At 42.1% G+C, this 27,328-nt stretch overlaps 1 protein-coding gene across 4 annotated transcripts; it reads right to left on the minus strand.

The window, feature by feature from the left end:
- Window positions 1-271: 271 nt before the first annotated feature.
- On the minus strand, window positions 272-17,540 carry LOC133620607 (uncharacterized). 4 transcript variants are annotated; one of them, XM_072915934.1, is made up of 9 exons: window positions 17,480-17,540; window positions 7,333-7,522; window positions 7,217-7,252; window positions 6,641-7,154; window positions 6,436-6,562; window positions 6,125-6,374; window positions 5,685-5,924; window positions 2,525-2,573; window positions 272-492 (listed from the first exon to the last, which is right to left on the minus strand). In XM_072915934.1, exons 4-6 carry the CDS (start codon window positions 7,100-7,102, stop codon window positions 6,298-6,300), a joined length of 666 nt encoding a protein of 221 aa, XP_072772035.1. In that variant the 5' UTR covers window positions 7,103-7,154; window positions 7,217-7,252; window positions 7,333-7,522; window positions 17,480-17,540; the 3' UTR covers window positions 272-492; window positions 2,525-2,573; window positions 5,685-5,924; window positions 6,125-6,297. The 4 variants fall into 4 exon arrangements, with proteins under 4 accessions (XP_072772035.1, XP_061838184.1, XP_061838186.1 ...); XM_061982200.1 differs by having other exon boundaries at window positions 7,217-7,522; XM_061982202.1 differs by lacking the exon at window positions 5,685-5,924 and having other exon boundaries at window positions 7,217-7,522.
- Window positions 17,541-27,328: the final 9,788 nt, after the last annotated feature.

Consider the following 27,328-nt stretch of genomic DNA (forward strand, 5'->3'; position numbering starts at 1 on the left):
AATGTTGCGCCTTCTTGTGGTCGTGAAATTAATCTTTTAACGTCTTTATTAACAATAAATGACTGCAATAAAGAGGAATGTCGGTATCCATAACGAGTATTGGTATCGATATATATCACTAATCGGGGGTTTAGTGTCAAAGTTTGTGCATAATTGTAACTTTTTAAACTGATAAAAAAGTGAATGTCCACGCCAGTAAAATGTTGTCTTTATGTAAAAGTATTTATTGCAAAGAAAACCTAAGTAAAAACATGAGTGTAGATGATAGATCAAACACAACAAATATAAAAGATAGTTTGAAATAAAAAAGTGTCCAGCTTGCAGACACTCCACACTCCTCCCATTTTTATTGCATCATACTTGTTTCTTATCACACCTCCCCTTTCCATCAACACAAGTCACCAAGAGGATGTGAGTGCCCAGCAGAAAAGCTGTCCAGTTGTCCAACACGACCATTCCAGCTGGATAACACTGACAGCTTCAAACACCAACCTGTAGGACACATAGAAGACCTTTCATCAATCCAATATCCATATGATATCAATATTACTGATACCACCATCTACACCCATCTGATAAAAATGTTACTGATATCACCATCTATATCCATCTGATATCAATGTTACTGATATCACCATCTATATCCATCTGATATCAATGTTACTGATATCACCATCTATATCCATCTGATAATGTTACTGATATCACCATCTAAATCCATCTGATACTATATTACTGATCTCACCATCTTCTGATACTACATTACTGATATCACCATCTATATCCTTCTGATACTTTATTACTGATATCACCATCTATATCCTTCTGATACTATATTACTATATCAACATCTATATCCTTCAAATACTATATTACTGATATCACCATCTATATGTGTCTGATACTATATTACTGATATCACCATCTAAATCTATCTACTACATTACTGATATCACATCTAAATCCATCTGATACTATATTACTGATATCACCATCTAAATCCATCTGATACTATATTACTGATATCACCATCTAAATCTATCTGATACTATATTACTGATATCACCATCTAAATCCATCTGATACTATATTACTGATATCACTATCTATATCCATATGATACTATATTACTGATATCACCATCTATATCCATCTGATACTATATTACTGATATCACCATCTATATCCATGTGATATTATATTACTGATATCACCATCTAAATCCATCTGATATAATTACTGATACCACCATCTAAATCCATCTGGTACTATGTTACTGATATCACCATCTATATACTTCTGATACTATATTACTGATATGAAAATATCACTAATATGAGGATCAATATCCATCTAATACTGTATCAATAATACTAATATAATGAGCAATATCCATCTGATACTGTATCAATATTACTAATATGAGGATCAATGTCTATCTGATACTGTAACAATAATACTAATATAATGAGCAATATCCATCTGATAGTGTATCAATATTACTAATATGATGATCAACAACCATCTGATACATTATGAATATTACTAATATGAATATCAATAGCCATCTGACAGTGTATCAATATTACTAAAATGATGATCAATATACTCACATGTAGTTTACGTGCAATTGATGACAAAGATGCTGAAAGTGGTGTAGTATTTGCTGACACTGATACCGTTGTAAGCACGGCCACATAACACAACATTGAGGTAGTCTCCCACATCCAGTTGTATATAACACAACATTGAGGTAGTCTCCCACATCCAGTTGTATATAACACAACATTGAGGTAGTCTCCCACATCCAGTTGTATACAACACAACATTGAGGTAGTCTCCCACATCCAGTTGTATACAACACAACATTGAGGTAGCCTCCCACATCTAGTTGTATATAACACAACATTGAGGTAGTCTCCCACATCCAGTTCTATATAACACAACATTGAGGTAGTCTCCCACAACCAGTTCTATATAACACAACATTGAGGTAGTCTCCCACATCCAGTTCTATATAACACAACATTGAGGTAGTCTCCCACATCCAGTTCTATATAACACAACATTGAGGTAGTCTCCCACATCCAGTTCTATATAACACAACATTGAGGTAGTCTCCCACATCCAGTTCTATCCCCATGCTGCTGCTCACACTGTAGTTGAGTCTTCATACACTCCCATCATACAGTCTTATTTTCTTTGCCGCAGGTGAAGGTGACGAAGTAGTGACCCTTGGTGCAGACTTTGAAAACCCCAGCAGGAGGACTATCATGTCATGTTAGTGGAACTAGTGGTGCTGACTCAAAGGTCTAAGGTCAGCAGGAAGTGACATCATACCTGTGCTGTTGTCATAGCAGCCACCCGCGTTCATCCACACATGATCAAAGATAAATACTTGCTGAGTGTTCTGACTATAACTTCCACTTGCCAGCCTCACTGAGAAGAACACCTTAGAGGTGTCTGCAGGATGACACATGTGGTGTCAGGTCATAGGTCAACTTTATTCGTATCAATGACTTACCTTCATGTTCCGCGTTCTTCTCCAGCGTGGCCACAATTGGTCCATGTCTCTGCAGGAGAACATGTTCATTGATCATTGCAAATCAAATGAGGGCTGTTTCTAAAGACCACCATATTTGACTATCAACATCATCAGCCAAAATAGTGATGGTCTTAAGTTACACATGACTTGTCCCAAAAAGTCTCTGTAAAGTAACTGTTTTTATACGCTATGATAACATCTTGATGCATGCCTTCTTCATCATCAGTTGTTTGGAAGCACTGCCAACTTAGTTGGGTGGATGTCCCCATCCATCGTTGGCCTGCATCCCAGAGTGCCAAAAATAAAAGGTGTCCTCTTCACTCTTCACATATTACCATGTGGAAAGATCAGACATTGTTGTTTTGGCGCCACAATTTCAACTTCCTCATCTGACAACGTCCGATTGGCTCTACTTCGCCGCCAGTCTCTCATATTTAATGCTATTAAAGAAGTGTGATTCCCAACATCTATCCATCCATCCATTTTCCTGCGCTTATCTGAGGTTGGGTCCCGGGGGCAGCAGCCTAAGCAAAGAAGCCCAAACGTCCCTCTGCCCAGCCACTTCGTCCAGCTCTTCCCGGGGGATCCCGAGGCGTTCCCATGCCAGCGGGGAGACATAGTTCTCCCAACATGTCCTGGGTCTTTCCCGTGGCCTCCTTCCAGTCGGACGTGCCCTAAACACCTCACTCGGGAGGCGTTCGGGTGGTATCCTGGCCAAATGCCCGAATCACCTCAACTGGCTCCTTTCGATGTGGAGGAGCAGCGGCTTTACTTTGAGCTCCTCCCAGATGGCAGAGCTTCTCACCCTATCCCTAAGGGAGAGCCCCGCAACCCGGCGGAGGAAACTCATTTCGGCCGCTTGTACCCGTGATCTTGTCCTTTCGGTCACAACCCAAAGCTCATGACCATAGGTGAGGATGGGAACGTACATCGACCAGCAAATTGAGAGCTTTGCCTTCCGGCTCAGCTCCTTTTTCACCACAACGGATTGATACAGAGTCCGCATTACTGAAAACGCCGCACCAATCCGCCTGTCGAGCTCACGATCTACTCTTCCCTCACTCGTGAACAAGACTTTGAGGTACTTGAACTCCTCCACATGGGGCAAGATCTCCTCCCCAACTTGGAGATGGCACTCCACCCTTTCCTGGGCGAGAACCATGGACTCGGACTTGGAGGTGCTGATTCTCATCCCAGTCCCTTCACACTCAGCTGCGAACATCTCCCAACATCTAACAGATTAAATTAAATAACGTCCACACTGGTTTGCTGAGGGGAGGAGTGCGTGTGTCGGACTGGCTGACAGCCGAGGAACAGCGATGAAGGACAATGGTGCGTTCTGTCCCTTTTTTCAGCCACTTCTGACCATCAGGGTGTTGAGGATATCTGGTTTGGTGGCTGCAGGATTAGGTCTCTGCTATTTGCAGATGATGTGGTCCTGATGGCTTCATCTGGCCAAGATCTTCAGCTCTCACTGGATCGGTTCGCAGCCGAGTGTGAAGCAACTGGGATGGGAATCAGCACCTCCAAGTCCGAGTCCATGGTTCTCGCCCGGAAAAGGGTGGAGTGCCATCTCCGGGTTGGGGAGGAGATCTTGCCCCAAGTGGAGGAGTTCAAGTACCTCGGGATCTTATTCACGTGTGAGGGAAGAGTGGATCGTGAGATCGACAGGCGGATCGGTACGGCGTCTTCAGTAATGCGGACGCTGTATCGATCCATTGTGGTGAAGAAGGAGCTGAGCCGGAAAGCAAAGCTCTCAATTTACCGGTCGAGCTACGTTCCCATCCTCACCTATGGTCATGAGCTTTGGGTCATGACCGAAAGGACAAGATCACAGGTACAAGCAGCCGAAATGAGTTTCCTCCACCGGGTGGCGAGGCTCTCCCTTAGAGATAGGGTGAGAAGCTCTGTCATCCGGGAGGAGCTCAAAGTAAAACCGCTGCTCCTCCACATCGAGAGGAGCCAGATGAGGTGGTTCGGGCATCTGGTCAGGATGCCACCCGAACGCCTCCCTAGGGAGGTGTTTCGGGCACGTCCGACCGGTAGGAGGCCACGGGCAAGACCCAGGACACGTTGGGAAGATTATCTCTCCCGGCTGGCCTGGGAACGCCTCGGGATCCCCCGGGAGGAGCTGGACGAAGTGGCTAGGGAAAGGGAAGTCTTGGCTTCCCTACTTAGGCTGCTGCCCCCGCGACCCGACCTCGGATAAGCGGAAGAAGATAGATGGATGGATGGATACTGACCATCATTTTGTCATCATCACCCTTGCTCTCCCACACCTGACACTTCGCGCTTCATTCAACCAAATCACTTCACACTCTCAGTAACAGCGTTGCAACGATGGCAACAGTAACTCCATTACTCCTTACTGGGAAAAAAAAAGAACGCCGTTGTAGTTGTTACCAACACTGGGTGTGGTACGGTATAAAAGGACAACTTGGTCAGTGGTCTGGAAGTAAACTAGTTACTAGCGAGTGTGGGAGGTCACAAGGGAGAGAAAGCATTGTTGAAGCTTATTAAAAACTATCCAGAATGTTTTGAGTCAAGTTGCTGACAGACAGACAGACTAACCTGGGCAAAAACAAAACCTCTTTGGCGCAGGTAAGAAAGTCTCCATTCGGAAGCGCTCCGAGCGTTTCCAAGGCGGCACAGATTCAGCCGGTCTAGTTGCGGTGCTCGGCATGAAATCACTAAAAACAATGTTCAACGCGGTAAATACCAGTCAACCAAAAAGGTACTTGATAAATTGTCACATCATCCTTCTGCACTGGAGCGGAAGGCAGCGTACACCCTGGACAAGTCACCACCTCACAAACTGTCACCTAGAACATTTGAAGCCAAACATCAGTTTGGGAGGTATTGACATTACTATAAGTTTTATTGTTGATGAACGTTTCTGAGAAACACTGATGTCCACTGTGGAGGACACTGCTTCTCATAATGTCAAACTTGGAAGTTATATTTGCTTGAAAAAGTAGATGTTCCTGCACAATTATTTGCATCCTGACACTTCATTTTACACACTGTAGCATTTTTACCAAGATTGTCTTTTCGGACATCTACCGCAATAATATGTACTGTGATATAATGTACCAGGACATTTTGATACCACTACATAAAAATTGGTATTTTTCTTTACCTCAACTGCAACTTCTCCAGTCTGAATGGCATTTGTCAACATCATGTCGGCGACAAGTGGCATGAGTGAAGATCAGAATCCAACTATTCAAATGTAGAAAACAGTTTTTTTTAAACCTCAACTTCCTTTTTGTTGTCTGCAACTTCTCCAGTCTGAAAGTGCAACTTATCCACTCTCTTGCAGGGTCTTCTGCAGATGGTCTTCCACAGTCTTCATGTCGTTGACAAGTGCCGTGAGTTTCTACGAGAGAGAATATCAGAGTCTAACCTTAACCAAAGTGTAGTGGGGGTTTTTTTTTTACCTCAATTTCCTTTTTGTTGTCTACAACTTCTCAAATCTGACTGTACAGGTGTTCCCTCACACTCTTCATGTCGTCAACAAGTGGTATGAGTTTCTGAGAAGCAATAGAATTCTAATTTCTACAACAAATAACATTTTACCTCAATTTTCATTTCCAGTTTATGTATTTGTTCAGTTTTCTTCTTCTCCACAATGTCTTCCAAGGTCTTTTTCTTTCCCAGATGTTCTTCTTCCACAGTCTCGATGTTCTTCACACCATCTTCCAAGGTCTTTGTCCTCCCCAGATGTTCTTATTCCACAGTCTTCATCGTCTTCACACTTTCTTCCAAGGTATTTTCTTCCCCGGATGTTCGTCTTCCACAGTCTTCATGTCAACAAGTGGCATGAGTTCTAAAACAGGAAATGATCAGGATCCAAAATGTATCTAAATGTAGAAAAGTTTGGGTTTTTACCTCAGTTTTCTTTTTGTTGTCTGCAACGTCTACAGTCTGAATATGCAACTTGTCCACACTCTCTTGCAGGGTCTTCTGCAGATGGTATTCCACAGTCTTCATGTCGTCGACAAGTGCTATGAGTTTCTGAGAAAAGGAACGGCATTCATTTCTACAACAAAAAACATTCAGGGTCTATTCAAATGTAAAAACATGTTTTTTTACCTTAATTTTCATTTCCAGTTCATGTGTTTGTTCAGTTTTCATCTTCTCCACAGTGTCTTCCAAGGTCTTTGTCTTTCCCAGATGTTCTTCTTCCACAGTCTTCATACTTTCTTCCAAGGTCTTTGTGTTTCCCAGAAGTTTTTCTTCCACAGTCTTGATCTTCTTCACACTTTCTTCCAAGGTCTTTGTCCTCCCCAGATGTTCTTCTTCCCCAATCTTCATCGTCTTCATACTTTCTTCCAAGGTCTTTGTCTTTCTCAGAAGTTCTTCTTCCACAGTCTGGATCTTCTTCACACTTTCTTCCAAGGTCTTTGTCTTCTCCAGATGTTCTTCTTCCACAGTCTTCATACTTTCTTCCAAGGTCTGTGTCTTTCCCAGATGTTCTTCCACAGTCTTGATCTTCTTCACACTTTCTTCCAAGGTCTTTGTCTTTCCCATATGTTCTTCTTCCACAGTCTTCATCTTCTCCAGTTTCTTTCACAGTCTTCATCTCGTCGACAAGCAGCATGAGTTTCTACAATAGAGAAAATATCTGGGTCTAACCTTTATCAAGTTGTAAAAAAAGTATTTTTTTACCTTGATATCCTCCCTGTTCTCTGTTGCCAGTCTGTGCTGTAGGAGGAATGGTTTGTGTCAACTTGATCCAGTATTCAGCATCCATGTATGCAAATGAGGTGTAAGAGTAGATTTACGTAAAAAGAAGGTAAGTATGTCTGTATCCAAGACGGGATGATGCTGCCAAGTGATGTTAGGACGAAGATGATGCTCAGGATGTGGGTCAAAATGAGGAAGATGATGATGCCGATGATTGCACTGATGAAGTGTGAGTGGACGGTGTTGACTAAATGATTGCTCTCCATGGTTCAACTTCTGGGCTCTGACCTGAAAATACAATAAACAATGACTCACTTTGCTGACTGTACCTTGTTCTATGCTCCTCTATAGATTCTACACACGTTAGGCACTCTGGCTTGCTTTAATTAGCCCTTAGCCCTTGTCTCGCTGGGTGTAATGTTCCAAACATTTTAGGATATTTGTGTCTCACCCAGACCCAATTGGTCCCTTTATGAGGACATGGTGTATCCTTTATGTAAAGTCACGGTACCTATTTAGCACACTGTAGTGCACTAATAGCTTCTGCCATTAGTCCACTTGTGTTCTACAGTACGGGTGCAACCCTTCCTCCACAAATAACAATATTATTTTTCAACAAAAGCCGTGACTTCATCACCCGTGTTTTTACGTAGGAATGCGAGTCAGCAAGGCCAGTCGAACAACAGCGCGGGTGAATTCTTGTTAAAAACATGAATGCCTTGCTCATTTTGCAACATACATGTTGTTTTTATGACACTACAATTATAATACAGGAGCATTTCAAGCTGGGGAATGTGGTGCATCTGATGGATGCGATCTCAACTGAGAGGTTAGCGGGTTACTCTTGTTTACCGATGGTACGGCCAACCTTCTCCTAGGTAGAAGGCCGCAGTGGTGGTGTGACTGGATCAAGGAAGGCGCCGGTGACAAATCGTTGAACAAAAGCTTATGTTTATTGAGCAAACGAGCGTTGCATCAGGTTCTGCAGTACCTAGAGGAGACGTAGCCAGAAGATAGCTCTCTTCTCCTGGAGCAGCCAAGCAACCAGTTTTTATGGACCCACATGTCAACTAATGTCTTTTAGTTTGTGGTACTGAAGTTGACTCAGACCATGTAAGTTGCTAGCTTTACGACATCCCCATCTATGTATAGTTGCTAGCTTTACGACATCCCCATCTATGTAAAGTTGCTAGCTTTACCACATCGCCATCTAAGTGAAGTTGCTAGCTTCACTACATCGCCATCTAAGTAAAGTTGCTGGCTTCACTACATCGCCATTTACATCGCCATCTAAGTAAAGTTGCTTTACGACATCGCCATCTATGTAAAGTTGCTAACTTTGCATTTACATTTACATTTAAGTAAAGTTACTAGCTTTAGGACATCGCCATCTATGTAAAGTTGCTAGCTTTGCTACATCGCCATCTAGGTAAAGTAGCAAAGCTAGCAACTATGTAAAGTTGCTAGCTTTGCTACATCGCCATTTATATCGCCATTCAAGTAAAGTTGTTAGCGTTACTACATTGCCATCTATGTAAAGTTGCTAGCTTTGCTACATCGCCATTTATATCGCCATCTAAGTAAAGTTGCAAGTTTTACGACATCGCCATCTACTGTATGTAAAGTTGCTAGCTTTGCTACATCGCCATCTAGGTAAAGTAGCAAAGCTAGCAACTATGTAAAGTTGCTAGCTTTGCTACATCGCCATTTATATCACCATCTAAGTAAAGTTGTTAGCGTTACTACATTGCCATCTATGTAAAGTTGCTAGCGTCGCTACATCGCCATTTATATCGCCATCTAAGTAAAGTTGCAAGCTTTACGACATCTCCATCTACTGTATGTAAAGTTGCTAGCTTTGCTACATCGCCATCTAGGTAAAGTAGCAAAGCTAGCAACTATGTAAAGTTGCTAGCTTTGCTACATCGCCATTTATATCGCCATTCAAGTAAAGTTGTTAACTTTACTACATTGCCATCTAAGTAAAGTTGCTAGCTTTGCTACATCACCATTTATATCGCCATCAGCTTTACGACATCGCCATCTACTGTATGTAAAGTTGCTAGCTTTGCTACATTGCCATCTAGGTAAGGTAGCAAAGCTAGCAACAATGTAAAGTTGCTAGCTTTGCTACATTGCCATTTATATCGCCATCTAAGTAAAGTTGTTAGCTTTACTACATTGCCATCTATGTAAAGTTGCTAGCGTCGCTACATCGCCATTTATATCGCCATCTAAGTAAAGTTGCAAGCTTTACGACATCGCCATCTACTGTATGTAAAATTGCTAGCTTTGCTACATCGCCATCTAGGTAGTGTAGCAAAGCTAGCAACTATGTAAAGTTGCTAGCTTTGCTACATCGCCATTTATATCGCCATTCAAGTAAAGTTGTTAGATGGCAATGTAGTAATGCTAAGTAAAGTTGCTAGCTTTGCTACATCGCCATTTATATGCGGTTATTCATCCTCTGCTCAAAAGACCTAACCTTGATCCTGACCTCATGGTAAACTACCGACCGGTGTCCCACCTTCCCTTTATTTCGAAAATCCTCGAAAAAATTGTCGCACAGCAGCTAAATGAACACTTAGTGTCTAACAATCTCTGTGAACCTTTTCAATCCGGTTTCAGGGCAAATCACTCTACGGAGACAGCCCTCGCAAAAATGACTAATGATCTACTGCTAACGATGGATTCTGATGCGTCATCTATGTTGCTGCTTCTTGATCTTAGCGCTGCTTTCGATACCGTCGATCATAATATTTTATTAGAGCGTATCAAAACACGTATTGGTATGTCAGACTTAGCTTTGTCGTGGTTTAACTCTTATCTTACTGACAGGATGCAATGCGTCTCCCATAATAATGTGACCTCGGACTATGTTAAGGTAACGTGCGGAGTCCCTCAGGGTTCGGTTCTTGGCCCTGCACTCTTTAGTAGTTACATGCTGCCGCTAGGCGACATCATACGCAAATACGGTGTTAGCTTTTATTGTTATGCTGATGACACCCAACTCTACATGCCCCTAAAGCTGACCAACACGCCGGATTGTAGTCAGCTGGAGGCGTGTCTTAATGAAATTAAACAATGGATGTCCGCTAACTTCTTGCAACTCAACGCCAAGAAAAACGGAAATGCTGATTATCGGTCCTGCTAAACACCGACATTTATTTAATAATACCACCTTAACATTTGACAACCAAACAATTACACAAGGCGAATCAGTAAAGAATCTGGGTATTATCTTCGACCCAACTCTCTCGTTTGAATCACACATTAAGAGTGTTACTAAAACGGCCTTCTTTCATCTCCGTAATATTGCTAAAATATCGTTCTATTTTATCCACTAGCGACGCTGAGATCATTATTCATGCGTTCGTTACGTCTCGTCTCGACTACTGTAACGTATTATTTTCGGGTCTCCCTATGGCTAGCATTAAAAAATTACAGTTGGTACAAAATGCGGCTGCTAGACTTTTGACAAGAACAAGAAAGTTTGATCATATTACGCCTATACTGGCTCACCTGCACTGGCTTCCTGTGCACTTAAGATGTGACTTTAAGGTTTTACTACTTACGTATAAAATACTACACGGTCTAGCTCCGTCCTATCTTGTCGATTGCATTGTACCATATGTCCCGGCAAGAAATCTGCGTTCAAAGAACTACGGCTTACTAGTGATTTCCAGAGCCCAAAAAAAGTCTGCGGGCTATAGAGCGTTTTCTATTCGGGCTCCAGTACTATGGAATGCCCTCCCGGTAACAATTAGAGATGCTACCTCAGTAGAAGCATTTAAGTACCATCTTAAAACTCATTTGTATACTCTAGCCTTTAAATAGCCTCCCTGTTAGACCAGTTGATCTGCCGTTTCTTTTCTTTTCTCCTCTGCTCCCCTTTTCCTTGAGGGGGGGGGGGGGGGGGGGGGGGGGGGGGCACAGGTCCGGTGGCCATGGATAAAGTGCTGGCTGTCCAGAGTCGGGACCCGGGGTGGACCGCTCGCCTGTGCATCGGCTGGGAACATCTCTGTGCTGCTGACCCGTCTCCGCTCGGGATGGTGTCCTGCTGGCCCCACTATGGACTGGACTCTTACTATTATGTTGGATCCACTATGGACTGGACTCTCACAATATTATGTCAGACCCACTCGACATCCATTGCTTTCGGTCTCCCCTAGAGGGGCCGGGGTTACCCACATATGCGGTCCTCTCCAAGGTTTCTCATAGTCATTCACATCGACGTCCCACTGGGGTGAGTTTTTCCTTGCCCGTATGTGGGCTTTGTACCGAGGATGTCATTGTGGCTTGTGCAGCCCTTTGAGACACTTGTGATTTAGGGCTATATAAATAAAGATTGATTGATATCACCATCAGCTTTACGACATCGCCATCTACTGTATGTAAAGTTGCTAGCTTTGCTACACCGCCATCTAGGTAAGGTAGCAAAGCTAGCAACTATGTAAAGTTGCTAGCTTTGCTACATCACCATTTATATCGCCATCTAAGTAAAGTTGCAAGCTTTACGACATTGCCATCTACTGTATGTAAGGTTGCTAGCTTTGCTACATCGCCATCTAGGTAAAGTAGCAAAGCTAGCAACTATGTAAAGTTGCTAGCTTTGCTACATCGCCATCTAAGTAACGTTGCAAGCTTTACGACATCGCCATCTACTGTATGTAAAGTTGCTAGCTTTACGACATTGCCATCCAAGTAAAGTTGCTAGCTTAACACATCCCCATCGTTAGCTTTACGACATCGCCATCTAAGTAAAGTTGCTAGCTTTACTCCAGTGAGACACAACTTCTTTGGTACGTCGCCATCTGCTCACGTGTGAAAATGTTCATGACGTATGAAACATTTCAGTATAGGAAATGCCAATAAATGATACACAACAATCACAAATAATAAAAATGATGAAAAGTTGAAATGTTACTCACACAAATACATGAACACTGAGGACTATTGAAGCCACATTTCTATTTCATATTACAAAACAACAAAATGACATCTCGCTTCCATGTTTCTATTTCATAACTGTACTGAAAACAATAATCATTTAGTATTCACTACAATTGAAAGTGTGCGTAAGTCCCACATGATAAGAACGTGTCAAAGTGACAAAATGTCTCACTTGTTAAAGCAACAAGCTTCAATCATGTTCAGTTCTTTTAAAATAATCCAAAATAGTTTCATTAAAGTAGAACAACACTAACAAAGTGTATGACATGTTTATATATACAAATAAAAAGTATATTTTCTGTATAAAATATTTGTATATGAAATACTTCATGAAAATAAACAAAAGTATATTCTCTAAATAAAATGTCTCAGTATAAAAATGGAAGTTAATTTCTCAATATAAAACAAAAATACAATCTTAATGTCACCACATTACATTTTGCATTTCAAAGACATGAGCAATACAATGTAGGTCAATATTTGAACAAAATGTCACATGTATTTGCTTTGAGTTATAGTTAACAGAGCAAATGAATGGAATAACTCATCTGAATGTTATGATTTCTCATCCTATGTTAGAGTCTGTGTATTATTCTCCTTAGTTTAGCGGCCACGTGTTTTTTCAATGCTCCTTTGCTCCCTTGGTCTCGTTTTCTTTTGTGTATATATACATAATTTATCCATTTTTTAAACATAATTTTTTATATACATGTTACAGGTTATATATATTTTATTATTGAATGTATCAAATGTGATGAATATATAATGGACCACAATGGAAACAAGCCTTTTGGCTTTTTGTCCCATCCATTTGCCTTTTTAAAGCATTACATGGATTCAATTCTTTAACATGTCAATAAACTTCTCGATCAATTAATCAATACTAGTTGGCTGACTAGCCACACCTGCTTTCTGTTTGTTGATTAGCGTCGGATGTGTATTTCTGGTCTTGGCATCATCGTCCGGACAGAAGGGTGACACGGCAGTGCGGCTGGATCAAAAGAGACGTCGGAGACGCTTTACTCAACTAAAAGTTGTTTTATTACAAGCGAGTGTCATTATGCAGGACTGCAGTTCCTGGAGGAGGTCAGGTCAAAAATGAAGGACTCCTAACTCGGAGAAGCCAAACCATCAGTTTGATATTCCTACCTCCTATTTGTGTGTGTGTGTGTGCTAAGTCAGGAGAGCGCATCCTGGCCATAAAGGCGATGTTTGTGTGTAAGTGACTGAAAAGAAAACAGATGCCGGTCGTATCTTACAAGCTGTCATTAGGCTAAACATGTAAATGGTAAATAATTGTATCGCGCTTTTCTACCTTCAAGGTACTCAAAGTGCTTTGACAGTATTTCCACATTCACCCATTTACACACACATTCCCACACTGATGGCGGGAGCTGCCATGCAAGGCCCTAACCACCACTCATCAGGAGCAAGGGTGAGGTGTCCTGCTCAAGGACACAACAGACGTGACGAGGTTGGTAGAAGGTGGGGATCGAACCAGGAACCCTCAGGTTGCTGGCACGGCCACTCTCCCAGCTCCGCCACGACGTCCCCTTAGTAGTCTCTTCTCATGGATAGGGCCATCACCTTTGAATACCAAAGTCCGATTTTATTGCCTTTATCTTCCTCGAGAACTAATCCAATCCACACACAAATGTCAGTCCTAAAGGGCCCTATGTTATTATATGCCCAAACTGAAATGCTACTACTTGTCACCGCCTGCTGCCACCTTGTGGTGTGTATGTTCAGTGTTCCTTTGTTGGTGCAGTAGACTTGGCTCTTACACTTCCTCTTCCCCCTAGAGTTCCTGGTTCCCCTTGTGGGCGGAGTTGTGAGACGTGCACAGCTGTGTCCAATCTCCCTTGCACTACTTAAGCAGCACCCTGACAACTGGATGGCACTTGGCAATTGCACTCCTTGACTCCTGTTGTATGAAGAGTCCTATGCTGCCTATATTTATGCTTCTTACCTTCTTGGCTTTTTCCAGTGCCATCCAGCTTTTGTATGTACTATGTTAGTTTGCACGTCTTGCAACTCCGACCCAAGTTTAGTTAGCTTTGTATTAGTGATGGGTTGATGAGGCGTCATGAAGCGTTTCGACACATTGCAAAACTATTGATACTGTGTCAATACTGTGTCCCTAAATACTGACATCTGCTGGACATTAAAAATCCCTACAGGCAACCTATGGACCGACTCAACTGACACTGATTTTATGTCCTTTCTGATCATGGAAATGTATAAGAAACAAAAAAAACAATGAAAGTGTCAACTGTATATGGCTTGTATACATGCATTTTCATGAAAGGAATAAAAATAAATGATGATGACTTAGTATATACAATAATATAAACCAAGTCATTGTATTTCATTTAGGATTATTTCATATCTTCATTTAAATAAAAAATATATTTTTATCTTTTTTAGATACAGTCAATAAATAATGTGAACATGTATCATAACATGGAAATCTAAGAGAACGTTTTGTGAATGAGGATGCTTGTGGACTGGGACTTTTTTTTTTTTTTTTTTTTTTTTACACATTTTTATTTAAAAAAAAAAAAAACAGTTTTTCCAACATATTACATTTTAGAAGATTTCTCTTAGTTATTATTTCTCTGGCTGTAGAAAAGACCCGCTCACAGGGCACAGAGGAGGCGGGCGTGCGACACAGTTCGCGTATCGGTCACGTGACCGAAACAGCTCATGATCGGTCACGTGACTTTCTAACAGCGGTACGCGCACCGACACAGGGTTTTGCTCTATGAGCTCGACGCATGCGCCGATGCATCGGTGTTGCCGGACCCATCACTACTTTGTATATTAGCTTTTGTTCTTTATGTCACGGTGCTCTTTTTCACACAGTCGCTTTTTGTTATTGTTCAGTTGTTTCCGTATTGGCCCTCTGAATAGGGGTCGTCACTCAGCATGAAAGGAATTACTCGCACTGCACTCTTTGCTTGTTTTATTTAGTTGAAGCAGCAGCAGCAGCAGAAGCAGGTAATAACCTACAAGTAAACATGAACATAAAACAATGTATCTATCTTGAATCATCATAATGTAAATAATAGACATGAATTCATCAACTGAACCATAATGTTGTCAACCATGATATGACATATTATCAATCACTGTGATTTTATCCTAACTTATTAATTTTAGCATTACATTGTATTATCACCATTAATTTATGTCATATAATGTTTTAAATGTGATTAGAATGATTTAAAATGTCTCTATGGTTCATGGACAATCATATTAAAAAGACATAAAACACCGGTGCTCTGTTTGAGGCACACATTACACCAGTGGTTCTCAAACTTTTTTTGTCATCCCCCACTTTGGACAAGGGGGAGTTTAAGCCCCACCTGCCCCCATCACCCCAACAGAGCGCTAATGCCAAGCTTTAACATTTTCAAATTTATTGAACATCAAGTTGTATACATTCGAACTCAATAACATAAAATAACATTAAGTTCAATAATAAATAAAATAACTGTGCAGCTGTGGTATAACTTGCATCAAGTTCAATAATAAACAAAATAACTTCCATCAAGTTCAATAATAAATAAAACAAAAGTGTTATAACTTGCATCAAGTTCAATAATAAAAAAAAAAAAGTGTTATAACTTGCATCACGTTCAATAATAAATCAAAAAAACTGTTATAACTTGCATCAAGTTCAATAATAAATCAAAAAAAGTGTTATAACTTGCATCACGTTCAATAATAAATAAAAAAAAGTGTTATAACTTGCATCAAGTTCAATAATAAATCAAATAACTTGCATCAAGTTCAATAATAAATCAAAAAAAGTGTTATAACTTGCATCAAGTTCAATAATAAATAAAACAAGTGTTATAACTTGCATCAAGTTCAATAATAAAAAAAGTGTTATAACTTGCATCAAGTTGAATAATAAATCAAATAAAAGTGTTATAACTTGCATCAAGTTCAATAATAAATCAAATAACTTGCATCAAGTTCAATAATAAATCAAAAAAAGTGTTATAACTTGCATCAAGTTCAATAATAAATCAAAAAAAGTGTTATAACTTGCATCAAGTTCAATAATAAATAAAATAAAAGTGTTATAACTTGCATCAAGTTCAATAATAAATCAAAAAAAGTGTTATAACTTGCATCAAGTTCAATAATAAATCAAATAACTTGCATCAAGTTCAATAATAAATACAATAAAAGTGCCACTTTGCAATCTTTGCAAAAAAAAAAGGAGGAGCTATGCATTTGGCAAGACAGGGCAAGTGACAGCACTTTCCCCCACGAGAGCCACCTTGCTTCACTGTGAAACAGCACGGCTGTATGATCAGCTCCCATTTCCTCACACAGTGCAGAGAATAGTCGCGCTTTCAGTGGTCGTGTTTTGATCAAATTTACCGCGCTCACAACATCTGTTAAAACCTCATTGAGTTCGGGGCTGAGCTGCCTTGACGCCAGTGCTTCCCGGTGAATGACACAGTGTGTGCCCGTCAGATTTTTGTTTCTCTGCAGGCGCTGGCTCTGGCTCGACGACCTTTGAGGTGCGAGTCACAAATGTATATAATTGTGTAATTGTGATCCACACATTAGCCTGCTACCCATCCGCGCGAAAGTTTGTTCCGCTTAGCCCCGCCCCCATTAGTTACTGTTGCTATGTCTGTCAAACTTTCGCTCGTACCGAGAAATATAAAGCCTACAGTAAAAATAAGTACCGGTAATTTCCATTTATTTATATAGCGGATTTCACAGACAGAATCACAAAGTGATTTACAGTGTGTATAGAAAATGAAAGCGTAGTAAAAAAAATAATCTAAGAATATAATAATTTAAAAAAAAAATTTAAAGTGAAATTTCCTCCCGTTCCTCGCGCCCCACCTGTCATGTCTCTATTCCCCACCAGTGGGGCACGCCCCACACTTTGAGAAACGCTGCATTACACATATGAGCCGAACTACATAAAAGAACTACAAATCCCATCAGCCAAACCAGGAAGTAAAGTGCCGGTATTTTTAACTCAAACCTTCAAAATGCAGCTGGACACACGCAACGTGACAACAATCTAATCCAACATGATTTCAATCCACACATTACTGTTAATTTTGCCAACGTCATTCAAAGACTAAACAGTGAGTGTTTGCCCTGGTTGTGACGCAGTAAGTCCGCCGCACAACAAGCGCTGCGGACACAGCAGACATACAACAAACAGAAAAGCAAGGAAGCAGGCAAGCATGGAATTTAAACAATAATTCAGTTGATCTAACAAAGCAAAGCGGACATAACAAATGATCTTACCAGTGGGGTATGCTGGTGACGAAGCACGCTGTTTTTACAAAAGAAACAATGACGCCATTTTTAAAGCTACCGACATGGTCACCTGTCAGGGGTAGCCCCGCCCATCTTAAAGTCCCAGGTAAGTCCGCCATAAATACATATACACATAACAAATACACATATTAAATCCAACAGTTATCTTCTATTTTTGGATCATTGTTGTGAGTACCTTTTTGTTAAGTAAAGAACTATTTAATCACATTCCATCTGCATCCTTGGGTTCCTCTGTTCCACATTTAATTGAACTGTGACACTATTTACTTAAACCTGATGGTTTTTTTCTCTAAGATGAATATAAATATTCACCATATGCAAAACATAATATGAGTTAATTAATTCATTTCATAACCTCCCTTAAGACGATAACTCCTCTCACAAAAAGGAAATACGCAAGCGCCTTGTAGGCACAGTAATCAAAATAGAATTGCTCGCTGTCACAAGGCCACTTTTTTTCAGGCCTAATTTTAATTCAGTTTTGGTCTACAATTTGGAGTTGGTTATTTTGTCTAAGACCTTATTTACTCCTAGAGCTTACTCTTTTAGGTTACTATTGATCTCGGAAAACTACATCCTAAACCTAATAAATTCTAATTTGGCTAACCTGTAGGTCTCGCACCGGCCACATGTAGAATCTTCGTCTGTAGACGGTAACCTCTTGTTTCCCCAGTTTATGCTACATTTGGGTGTAGCCTTAGGGGACCGACAGGTCAGCACCGCCCAGTCGAAAAAAACTCATCCTCTAAGATGGTAAAAAAAACGGGAGTCCTTCATCCACAAGCCAATCAGGATGACCGAACCTCGTTTATATTTGATAATCAAATTATTACATCAAAATAGTAATACCGCATCTAAATTTAAGACCAAATGTGAAAGTATAAGAGAGTATAAGAGAATATTTGAGCATAAAAAAAGCATATAAGTAGAAAAATATCAAAAGGTATAAATTGTTCGCCGTCACAGGATGTCCTCCCTGGACAATGGTGGTTTATGTCACACTTGGGTGGAGTCTTGTCTGGGTTTCGTCTGGTTTCATGTTGTCTTGTCATTTCCTGTTTTATTTTGAAATGCTGACTCTCCCTCTCGTTTCAGATCACTTGCTCTTCCTCCTGTATCACTGGTCTGACGTCTTTCCTGATTGCCTGATTGTGCCCACCTGTGTCACCCTCCCTCATGTGTATAAATGTCTTGTCCTCCTTCTGTCCTGTGCCAGAGTGGTTCCTATCTTGTGCGTACCTCCAGTGTTCCTTTGCTAGAGTCATATCCACAGCTATAGCCACGTTTTGTATACTTATTTGGATCCACGGGAGTATTTTGGTTTGTAAGTTGTCAGGTAAGATTAGCTTCCTAGCATCGCCTGGGCCGCGGCCCGGTGGTTGGGGACCACTGCACTAGAGGGTACTAAAGTATACTGTCTCTTTAATAAAAACTGACACATCTTGTTCAATTACAGGAGTGTCCACTAGAGGGTACTAAAGTATACTGTCTCTTTAATAAACACTGAAAGTTCCTGTTCAGTTACAGGAGTGTCCACTAGAGAGTACTAAAGTGTACTGTCTCTTTAATAAACACTGACTGTTCCTGTTCAGGGGCAGCACGGTTAGTGCATCTGCCTCACAATACGAAGGTCCTGAGTAGTCTTGGGTTCAATCCCGGGCTCGGGATCTTTCTGTGTGGAGTTTGCATGTTCTCCCCGTGACTGCGTGGGTTCCCTCCGGGCACTCCGGCTTCCTCCCACCTCCAAAGACATGCACCTGGGGATAGGTTGATTGGCAACACTAAATTGGCCCTAGTGTGTGAATGTGAGTGTGAATGTTGTCTGTTTATCTGTGTTGGCCCTGCGATGAGGTGGCGACTTGTCCAGGATGTACCCCGCCTTCTGTCCGATTGTAGCTGAGATAGGCTCCAGCGCTCCCCGCGACCCCAAAAGGGAATTAGTGGTAGAAAATGGATGGATGGATGTTCCTGTTCAGTTCCAGGAGTGTCCACTCCATGGCACTAATTTGTACTGTCTCTTTAATAAACACTGACAGTTCCTGTTCAGTTCCAGGAGTGTCCACTAAAGTGTACTGTCTCTTTAATAAACACTGATAGTTGCTGTTCAGTTACAGGAGTGTCCACTAGAGGGTGCTAAAGTGTACTGTCTCTTTAATAAACACTGACAGTTCCTGTTCAGTTCCAGGAGTGTCCACTAAAATGTACTGTCTCTTTAATAAACACTGACAGTTCCTATTCAGTTACAGGAGTGTCCACTAGAGGGTACTAAAGTGTACTGTCTCTTTAATAAACACTGAGAGTTCCTGTTCAGTTCCAGGAGTGTCCACTAGAGGGTACTAAAGTGTACTGTCTCTTTAATAAACACTGACAGTTCCTGTTCAGTTACAGGAGTGTCCACTAGAGGGTGCTGCAGGGTGGTATGACGAACAGCGGAGTAGCGCTCTCGTGACTGGCAGCTTCTGGCCGGATGCCTGCCCCCTCCCCTCCTGTTGCAAGTCTTGTGGCTTCTGGTTCAACATGTGTATGTGTGCTTATCGACTATCAAGTTTTGCTCACCCAGCGTCCGCCTTCTACTTTTACGGGGAGCCGTAAGTGGCGACCCATCGGCGTTCCTGTTCTGTTCCTGAACAATGTTTGTCTAATCTTGAACGGGTTTGTGGTGAAAATGTTTGTTGTATTTGTGCAATGACAATAAAGAGCATACCATACCATACCATACCTTGTCTTAAGGCCAGTTCCTCACTGTTGGAGCCTATCTATATTATTTATGTATTAATTGTTTTGACAATGAAATCAAATAATGCCAATGATAATGTTGATGAATTATTGGATGTTTTAGATGAATTATGATTGACTGATTGTTTTCAGCTGCTCACGGTCCTCCTGGTGACCCACTTCCTCCTCCTATAATTAAGAAGACAGGGCAGCTGGGTTCTCCCTTTGGTCTGTCTATCACAGGAGTCGGCAACCCAAAATGTTGAAAGAGCCATATAGGACCAAAAATACAAAAACAAATCTGTCTGGAGCCGCAAACAAATTAAAAGCCATATTACATACAGATAGTGTGTCATGAGATATAAATTGAATTGAGATGACTTAAAGGAAACTAAATGACCTCAAATATAATTACAAATGAGGCATAATGATGCAATATGTACATTATAGCTAGCCTAAATAACATGTTAGCATCGATTAGCTTGCAGTCATGCAGTGACCAAATATGTCTGATTAGCACTCCACACAAGTCAATAACATCAACAAAACTCACCTTTGTGCATTCATGACAACGTTAAAAGTTTGGTGGACAAAATGAGACAGAAAGAGAAGTGGCATAAACACGTCCTAGAAAGTCGGAGAAAGTTATACATGTAAGCAAACTACGGTGAGTTCAAGGACCGCCAAAATTAGTAGGACAAAACGGCGCTCGCCAAATACTCGAATCAGTGAAGCATGTTTAATATAAACAGTGTGCTTTATAACAATTAGGGAGGTTTGTGTCATGTTTGTCCTCCTACAGAAACCATATTAAAACAAAAAATATATTTTTTCCCCCTCATCTTTTTCCATTTTTCATACATTTTTAAAAAAGCTCCAGAGAGCCACTAGGGCGGCGCTAAAGAGCCGCATGCGGCTCTAGAGCCGCGGGTTGCCGACCCCTGCTCTATCATGTTGAAGGAGTGAGGAGTGAAACAGTTTATTTAACGCTAAATAAGTTATTTTGATTATTATGAAGTCAACCACGGAGAATATTTATTGTTTGTGAAAATAAATTACGATCATTTGGAATCTCGACATATCTCCGCGAGTGCTTATTAAGGAATTTAGTGAGTCAAATAACTCCTCCTCAGAACTACTCTGCTATCTTTATTTTTATTTTTTCGAACCTTTTTTGAAACAAGAGTAGCCGTAACAAGTAAATAAACTTCACTGAAGACCCGAAGGATCAAGCACGATCGCTCTGCACCGAGGACAGAAAGCAGCCGGCGGGCCGTGAGTAAAATCAGCTGATGGACGTCATGAATGAATGAATGAACGCGCCGCTGCGCTGTATGGAATCATTTGAACGCTATGGAAAGGAAAGTTGCAGATTGTGGATGTGAAATGCAATAAAACAGGATGTTGGAAGGACGTTTAAGAATGAAATAAGTGGACATTAAATTGAGCTGTGTGATTATCTGGAATGATGTCTGGCACGACTGAGACGGCAGCTGAGGCCGACGACATGCTGAGAATGCGCATTGCTTCGCGCAGAGGCAGACTGGGCGCGTGCACAACGAGGCTAAATGAAATAAAGACTTTGATGACTGATGATAGAAAGGCTGATAAAGTCAATAATGAATTTGAAGTATTTAACGGACGGCGTGGCGAAGTTGGTAGAGTGGCCGTGCCAGCAATCGGAGGGTTGCTGGTTACTGGGGTTCAATCCCCACCTTCTACCATCCTAGTCACGTCCGTTGTGTCCTTGGGCAAGACACGTCACCCTTGCTCCTGATGGATGCTGGTTAGTGCCTTGCATGGCAGCTCCCGCCATCAGTGTGTGAATGTGTGGGTGAATGTGGAAATAGTGTCAAAGCGCTTTGAGTACCTTGAAGGTAGAAAAGCGCTATACAAGTATAACCCATTTATTTATCATTTATCATTTAAAGGAGCTGTGGATTAATTTAAAAATGCTCACAACTTTGTGCAATAATTCTTATCAGAGGAGGAAAAGGAAAATGATTATTATGACTAGTATGTACCCAGAATAATAAATTTGAATTATTTCATGAAAGATGTTGAAACATGGAAAAGAGAAATTGCACAATCAAAAGTTGGACCACTGGATAGCATATCAAATGTATCTCACAAATCAAAGTCTGCCACTGGATCTAAAGCCTCGAGAGAAGTGGTTCTTAACCTTGTTGGAGGTACCGAACCCCACCAGTTATATATGCACATTTACAGAACCCTTCTTTAGTGAAAAATAATTATTTTTTTTTTCAAATTCAAGACAAGGTTATATATTTTTGGTAACACTTTAGTATGGGGAACATATTCTAAGTAACAAAGACTTAATTTAGAGTTTTTGGACACTAGGGGAACATATTCTAAGTACCGTAACAAAGACTTAATTTAGAGTTATTTGGTTAGTGTTAGGGTTAGAGGGTTAGGGCCAGGGTTAGAGGGTTAGGGTTATAATAAGGCCATGCCGAATAAGGCATTAATAGGTACTTAATAATGACTAGTTAAGAGCCAATATGTTACTAATTTGCATGTTAATAAGCAACTAATTAATGGTGAATATGTTCCCCATACTAAAGTGTTACCATGTTTTTTTACTGGTGCACAAAGTGAACCGTGCATGAACATCACCTTGTTCAAAGATCAAAACCAACACAGTGCATAAACTCACAACAAATTACACACCTGCAAATCACTGTGTCTTCTGCTGTTGCCGTATCCGTAATACGCCGATAGAGAGAAGTTTTTATTTACACAATGAGTCGGGTGTGTCTTGACCTCCGCCGAACCCCTGAGCCCGACTCACCGAACCCTTAGGGTTCGATCGAATTCAGGTTAAGAACCACTGCTCTAGATCTTCCTCAGTATCCTCAAAATTAAAAATGGCCGAAGCGGAAAAGGCTGCTGTAATGGCTCGAGCTGCTGCACTGAAGGAAAAACACACCTTGCAACTGGAGGAAAGAAAGCTTAAAGCAAAGGTGGAGCAAATGCAACTGGAGGAAACAAAGCTTATGTCATGTCTGTGTTGATCATGTTTTTGTTTGGCCATGTGCTGTTTGTTTTTTGGACACTTTCTTAGTTCCTGGTTGTTCACTCCCTTGTTTTGTTTCCATAGCAACCCATTAGTTTTCACCTGTCATGTCACGCACCTGTTTCACGTTTTGAGTCACGCACCTGTTCTTAATCATGTCTGTGTTATTTAAGCTTATCATTTTCTGTTGGTCAGCTGGCGACATCACATTTATGCTCTGCACACTTTATGATCACTCTTCTTCATGTCATGTTCACAGTTCCATGCCAAGTAAGTTTTTGTTTCTTGTTCATAGTTTTCCGCCTTTGTGCGCGCCTTTTGTTTTCATAGCCAAGTTGTTTTACCTCCGCTGTGAGCGCCTTTTGTTTATACCTTTTTGAGCTTTTTGAGTTTAAATATTAAACATGTACTCATACTTACGTCTTGCCCGCGCCAATTTTCCGTTGCCTTCCGGAAAAACAAACCCCAAGGACCAAGTCTTGACAGTATGTCGCCAGCTTAACAGTTTTTCCGCACGGAAGTTGGACAGTTTGGACGAGGCAGCGTGGGAGGTCCTCCGCGCCATGGAGGAGGAAACGCTGCACTACTCCTCCTTGGAGCGCAGAGACTCCATTTGGTCCCAGGACGGCGCTGCGTCACCGCAGTCCCGGAAGCGCCGCTCCAGACCGAGGACGTCAGGGAAGGCGAGCGGACAGCAAGCGGCGTTCCCGCAAGCTCCTCCCCCTCCGGGCGGAAATGGGCCGCAGCCTGCCCGGCTTTCCCAGGATGACATCACAGCTCAAGATTTTTTTTCTCTGAACTCTTTTTTTTGTCAGCCGCCCCCAAGAGACTTCAAGACCAAGATCCAACATTATCAAGACATGTTTTTGAAAATTAGATCCTGTCAATCCAAGCCACCCAAATTCCATGCCCCACCCCCCAGGACTCAAGCCACGCCCAAGTCACAACATTTTTTTTCACCCACAAAAGCCCAGGTAGAAAAAATACTTTTTGGACAATTTAAAGGGGAGGATTCTGCCCCCCTCCTGACCACCCTCCACCCACCCAAAGAAACGGTTCCAGACCGCGGGGAGCGCGTCTGGTATCTGCTCCTTGAGGGGGGGGCTAGGGCTGGGAACCTTTTAGGTGGGGTGGCTCAGCATCACCATGCCAAGCCACAGCCTCCAGCACGGCCGCCACCACCAGTCTTTCGACCTGCCAAGCCACAGCCTCCAGCACGGCCGCCACCACCAGTTTTTCGGCCTGCCAGGCCGCAACCCCCAGCTAGGCCACCTCCACCAGCACCAAGTCCAAGGCTAGTAGCAGCTCCACGCCAAGCTCCAGTGCTGCAAGTAGCAGCTCCACGCCAAGCTCCAGTGCTGCAAGTAGCAGCTCCACGCCAAGCTCCAGTGCTGCCAGTAGCAGCTCCACGCCAAGCTCCAGTGCTGCCAGTAGCAGCTCCACACCACCAAGCTCCAGTGGTGCCAGTAGCAGCTCCACGCCGCCAAGCGCCGCCCGTAGCAGCTCCACGCAGCCAAGCGCCGCCCGTAGCAGCTCCACGCAGCTAAGCACCGCCAAGCCAGGCACCGCCAAGCCAAGACCAAGCACCGCCATGCCAAGACCAAGCACCTCCATGCCAAGACCAAACACCGCCATGCCAAGACCAAGACCCACCATGCCAGGACCCGCCATGCCAGGACCCGCTATGCCAGGATGCGCCACGCCGAGCTTCGCGGCTCGACGCGCCACGCCGAGCTTTGCCGCCTGCTTCGTCTGCTGCACCCGCACCTGCGTCATCTGCTGCTTCCACGCCTGCCACGACGACGACGCGCCTGCCTTCTCGTCGGCCACGGATATGGCCGCTACCTGGTCGTCCGCCACGCTAAGTGCGCCCACTTCCTCGTCGGCCACGGATGTGGCCCTTCCCGGGTCGCCCACCTCGCCTGCTGCAGCGGCGTTCCACTCGCCGCCGCCACATGACTATACCTCGGTGGATTCGGGGCCACTTGGCCTGGCAACCCATCGCCATGTCCCCCTCCCGCCCTCCCATGACTCTTGTTCATTTTTTTGTTTTTGGACATCTGGGATCTGTCCGTAAGGGGGGATTCTGTCATGTCTGTTGATCATGTTTTTGTTTGGCCATGTGCTGTTTGTTTTTTGGACACTTTCTTAGTTCCTGGTTGTTTACTCCCTTGTTTTGTTTCCATAGCAACCCATTAGTTTTCACCTGTCATGTCACACACCTGTTTCACGTTTTGAGTCACGCACCTGTTGTTAATCATGTCTTTGTTATTTAAGCTTTTCATTTTCTGTTGGTCAGCTGGCGACATCACATTTATGCTCTGCACACTTTATGATCACTCTTCTTCATGTCATGTTCACAGTTCCATGCCAAGTAAGTTTTTGTTTCTTGTTCATAGTTTTCCGCCTTTGTGCGCACCTTTTGTTTTCATAGCCAAGTTGTTTTACCTCCGCTGTAAGCGCCTTTTGTTTATACCTTTTTGAGCTTTTTGAGTTTAAATATTAAACATGTACTCATACTTACGTCTTGCCCGCGCCAATTTTCCGTTGCCTTCCGGAAAAACAAACCCTAAGGACCAAGTCTTGACAGCTTAAAGCAAAGATGGAGCAAATGGAGTTGGAAGCAGACCACGCAGCATCAACTGCTAAAATACAAATCCTTCAAAGTGTTTTAATTCATGAAAATAATGAGGTGGCTCAGGAACCCATGACTGAGTATTATGATTTTCACCATGAAAGAGAAACTATGGAGAGCAATGTGGACTTTATAGAGTTAGGTGCAATACCCAAAACCCCACTTCACCAAACCATCTTAAGTCTCCACAGACCTCTACTTAAAAGGAACACCAACACATCAGAAGATCTAAATAAACCTCAAAACAAAAACGCAACTGAAAAACACAAGACCCAGAGTGTAAATTAGACTCAAATAATAAATCACTCTGCACAAGATAATGTGGTTATTAATGCTGCTCATGATAACTTGGATATGGTTATTCAAAGACAAAGTGACATCGCAAAACTCATTGTCTCACAGCAAAAACTGTCTCTACTACCAGCAAGAGAGATTTCGGTGTTTGATGGTAACCCACTGGCATATCAGTCTTTTATCCATGCATTTGAACACTTGATTGAAGACAAGACTTAGAATAATCAAGACCGACTCTACTACCTTGAGAAGTTTACCTCTGGTTTGCCAAGAAACTTGGTTCGCAGCTGTTTGCACATGGAAGCCAGTAGGGGCTATAATGAAGCAAGGCGCCTCTTAAAAGACACTTTAGAAATGAGATGAAAATTTCGAGAGCTTACTTGGAAAAAGCCTTGAATTGGACAGCAATTAAAGATGAGGATGGGAAAATGCTTCATGCATATGCAATGTATTTGAGAGGATTCTGTAATGTAATTCAAGATTTACAGTATTTGGAGGAACTTGATATTTAGTGCCTGTTTGTAGGCATCCAAACTACCCTACAAACTCAGAGAAAAGTGGCGAAGCACAGCTTATGAAACACAACAGAGAACTGGCAGGAGAATCAGATTCAACAACTTTGTAGATTTTGTGGAAAAGCATGCCAAGATGCTTTTGGATCCGTTGTTTGGAGACATTCAGGACCAAATAACAACAAAAAGGCCTCTCCCAAGAAGCAACAGTGAACTAAAACCAATCAGAGGCAGAAACAGCAGCTTTGCTACTTCAGTAGCTGTGAATACAGAGCCAGCAGGATGCACTGTAAAACAATCATCTGTTCCACAACACACTGCTCAAACCACACCCAGTGGTATCATCCCTTTATGTGGATATTGTCATGGCAAACATGCTCTGATTGACAGCTCACAATTCAAAACAGTCATATGACAAAAGGCTTGAATTTTTAAGAAGGCAAGGATATTGTTTTGGTTGCCTACTAAAAGGTCATTTAAGCAAACATTGTAAAAGAAGATTAATGTGTCATGTTTGCAAAATGAAACATCCTACTGTACTTCATATTCCAAGTGAAAAAGGCCCAAGACAGGAAAATCAAGCAAAGCCTACTGCTGAGACAGAAGAAACCCCTATAAGCAGT

The sequence above is a fragment of the Nerophis lumbriciformis genome, linkage group LG24 (assembly GCF_033978685.3).
Source record: "Nerophis lumbriciformis linkage group LG24, RoL_Nlum_v2.1, whole genome shotgun sequence".
Taxonomy (NCBI): domain Eukaryota; kingdom Metazoa; phylum Chordata; class Actinopteri; order Syngnathiformes; family Syngnathidae; genus Nerophis; species Nerophis lumbriciformis.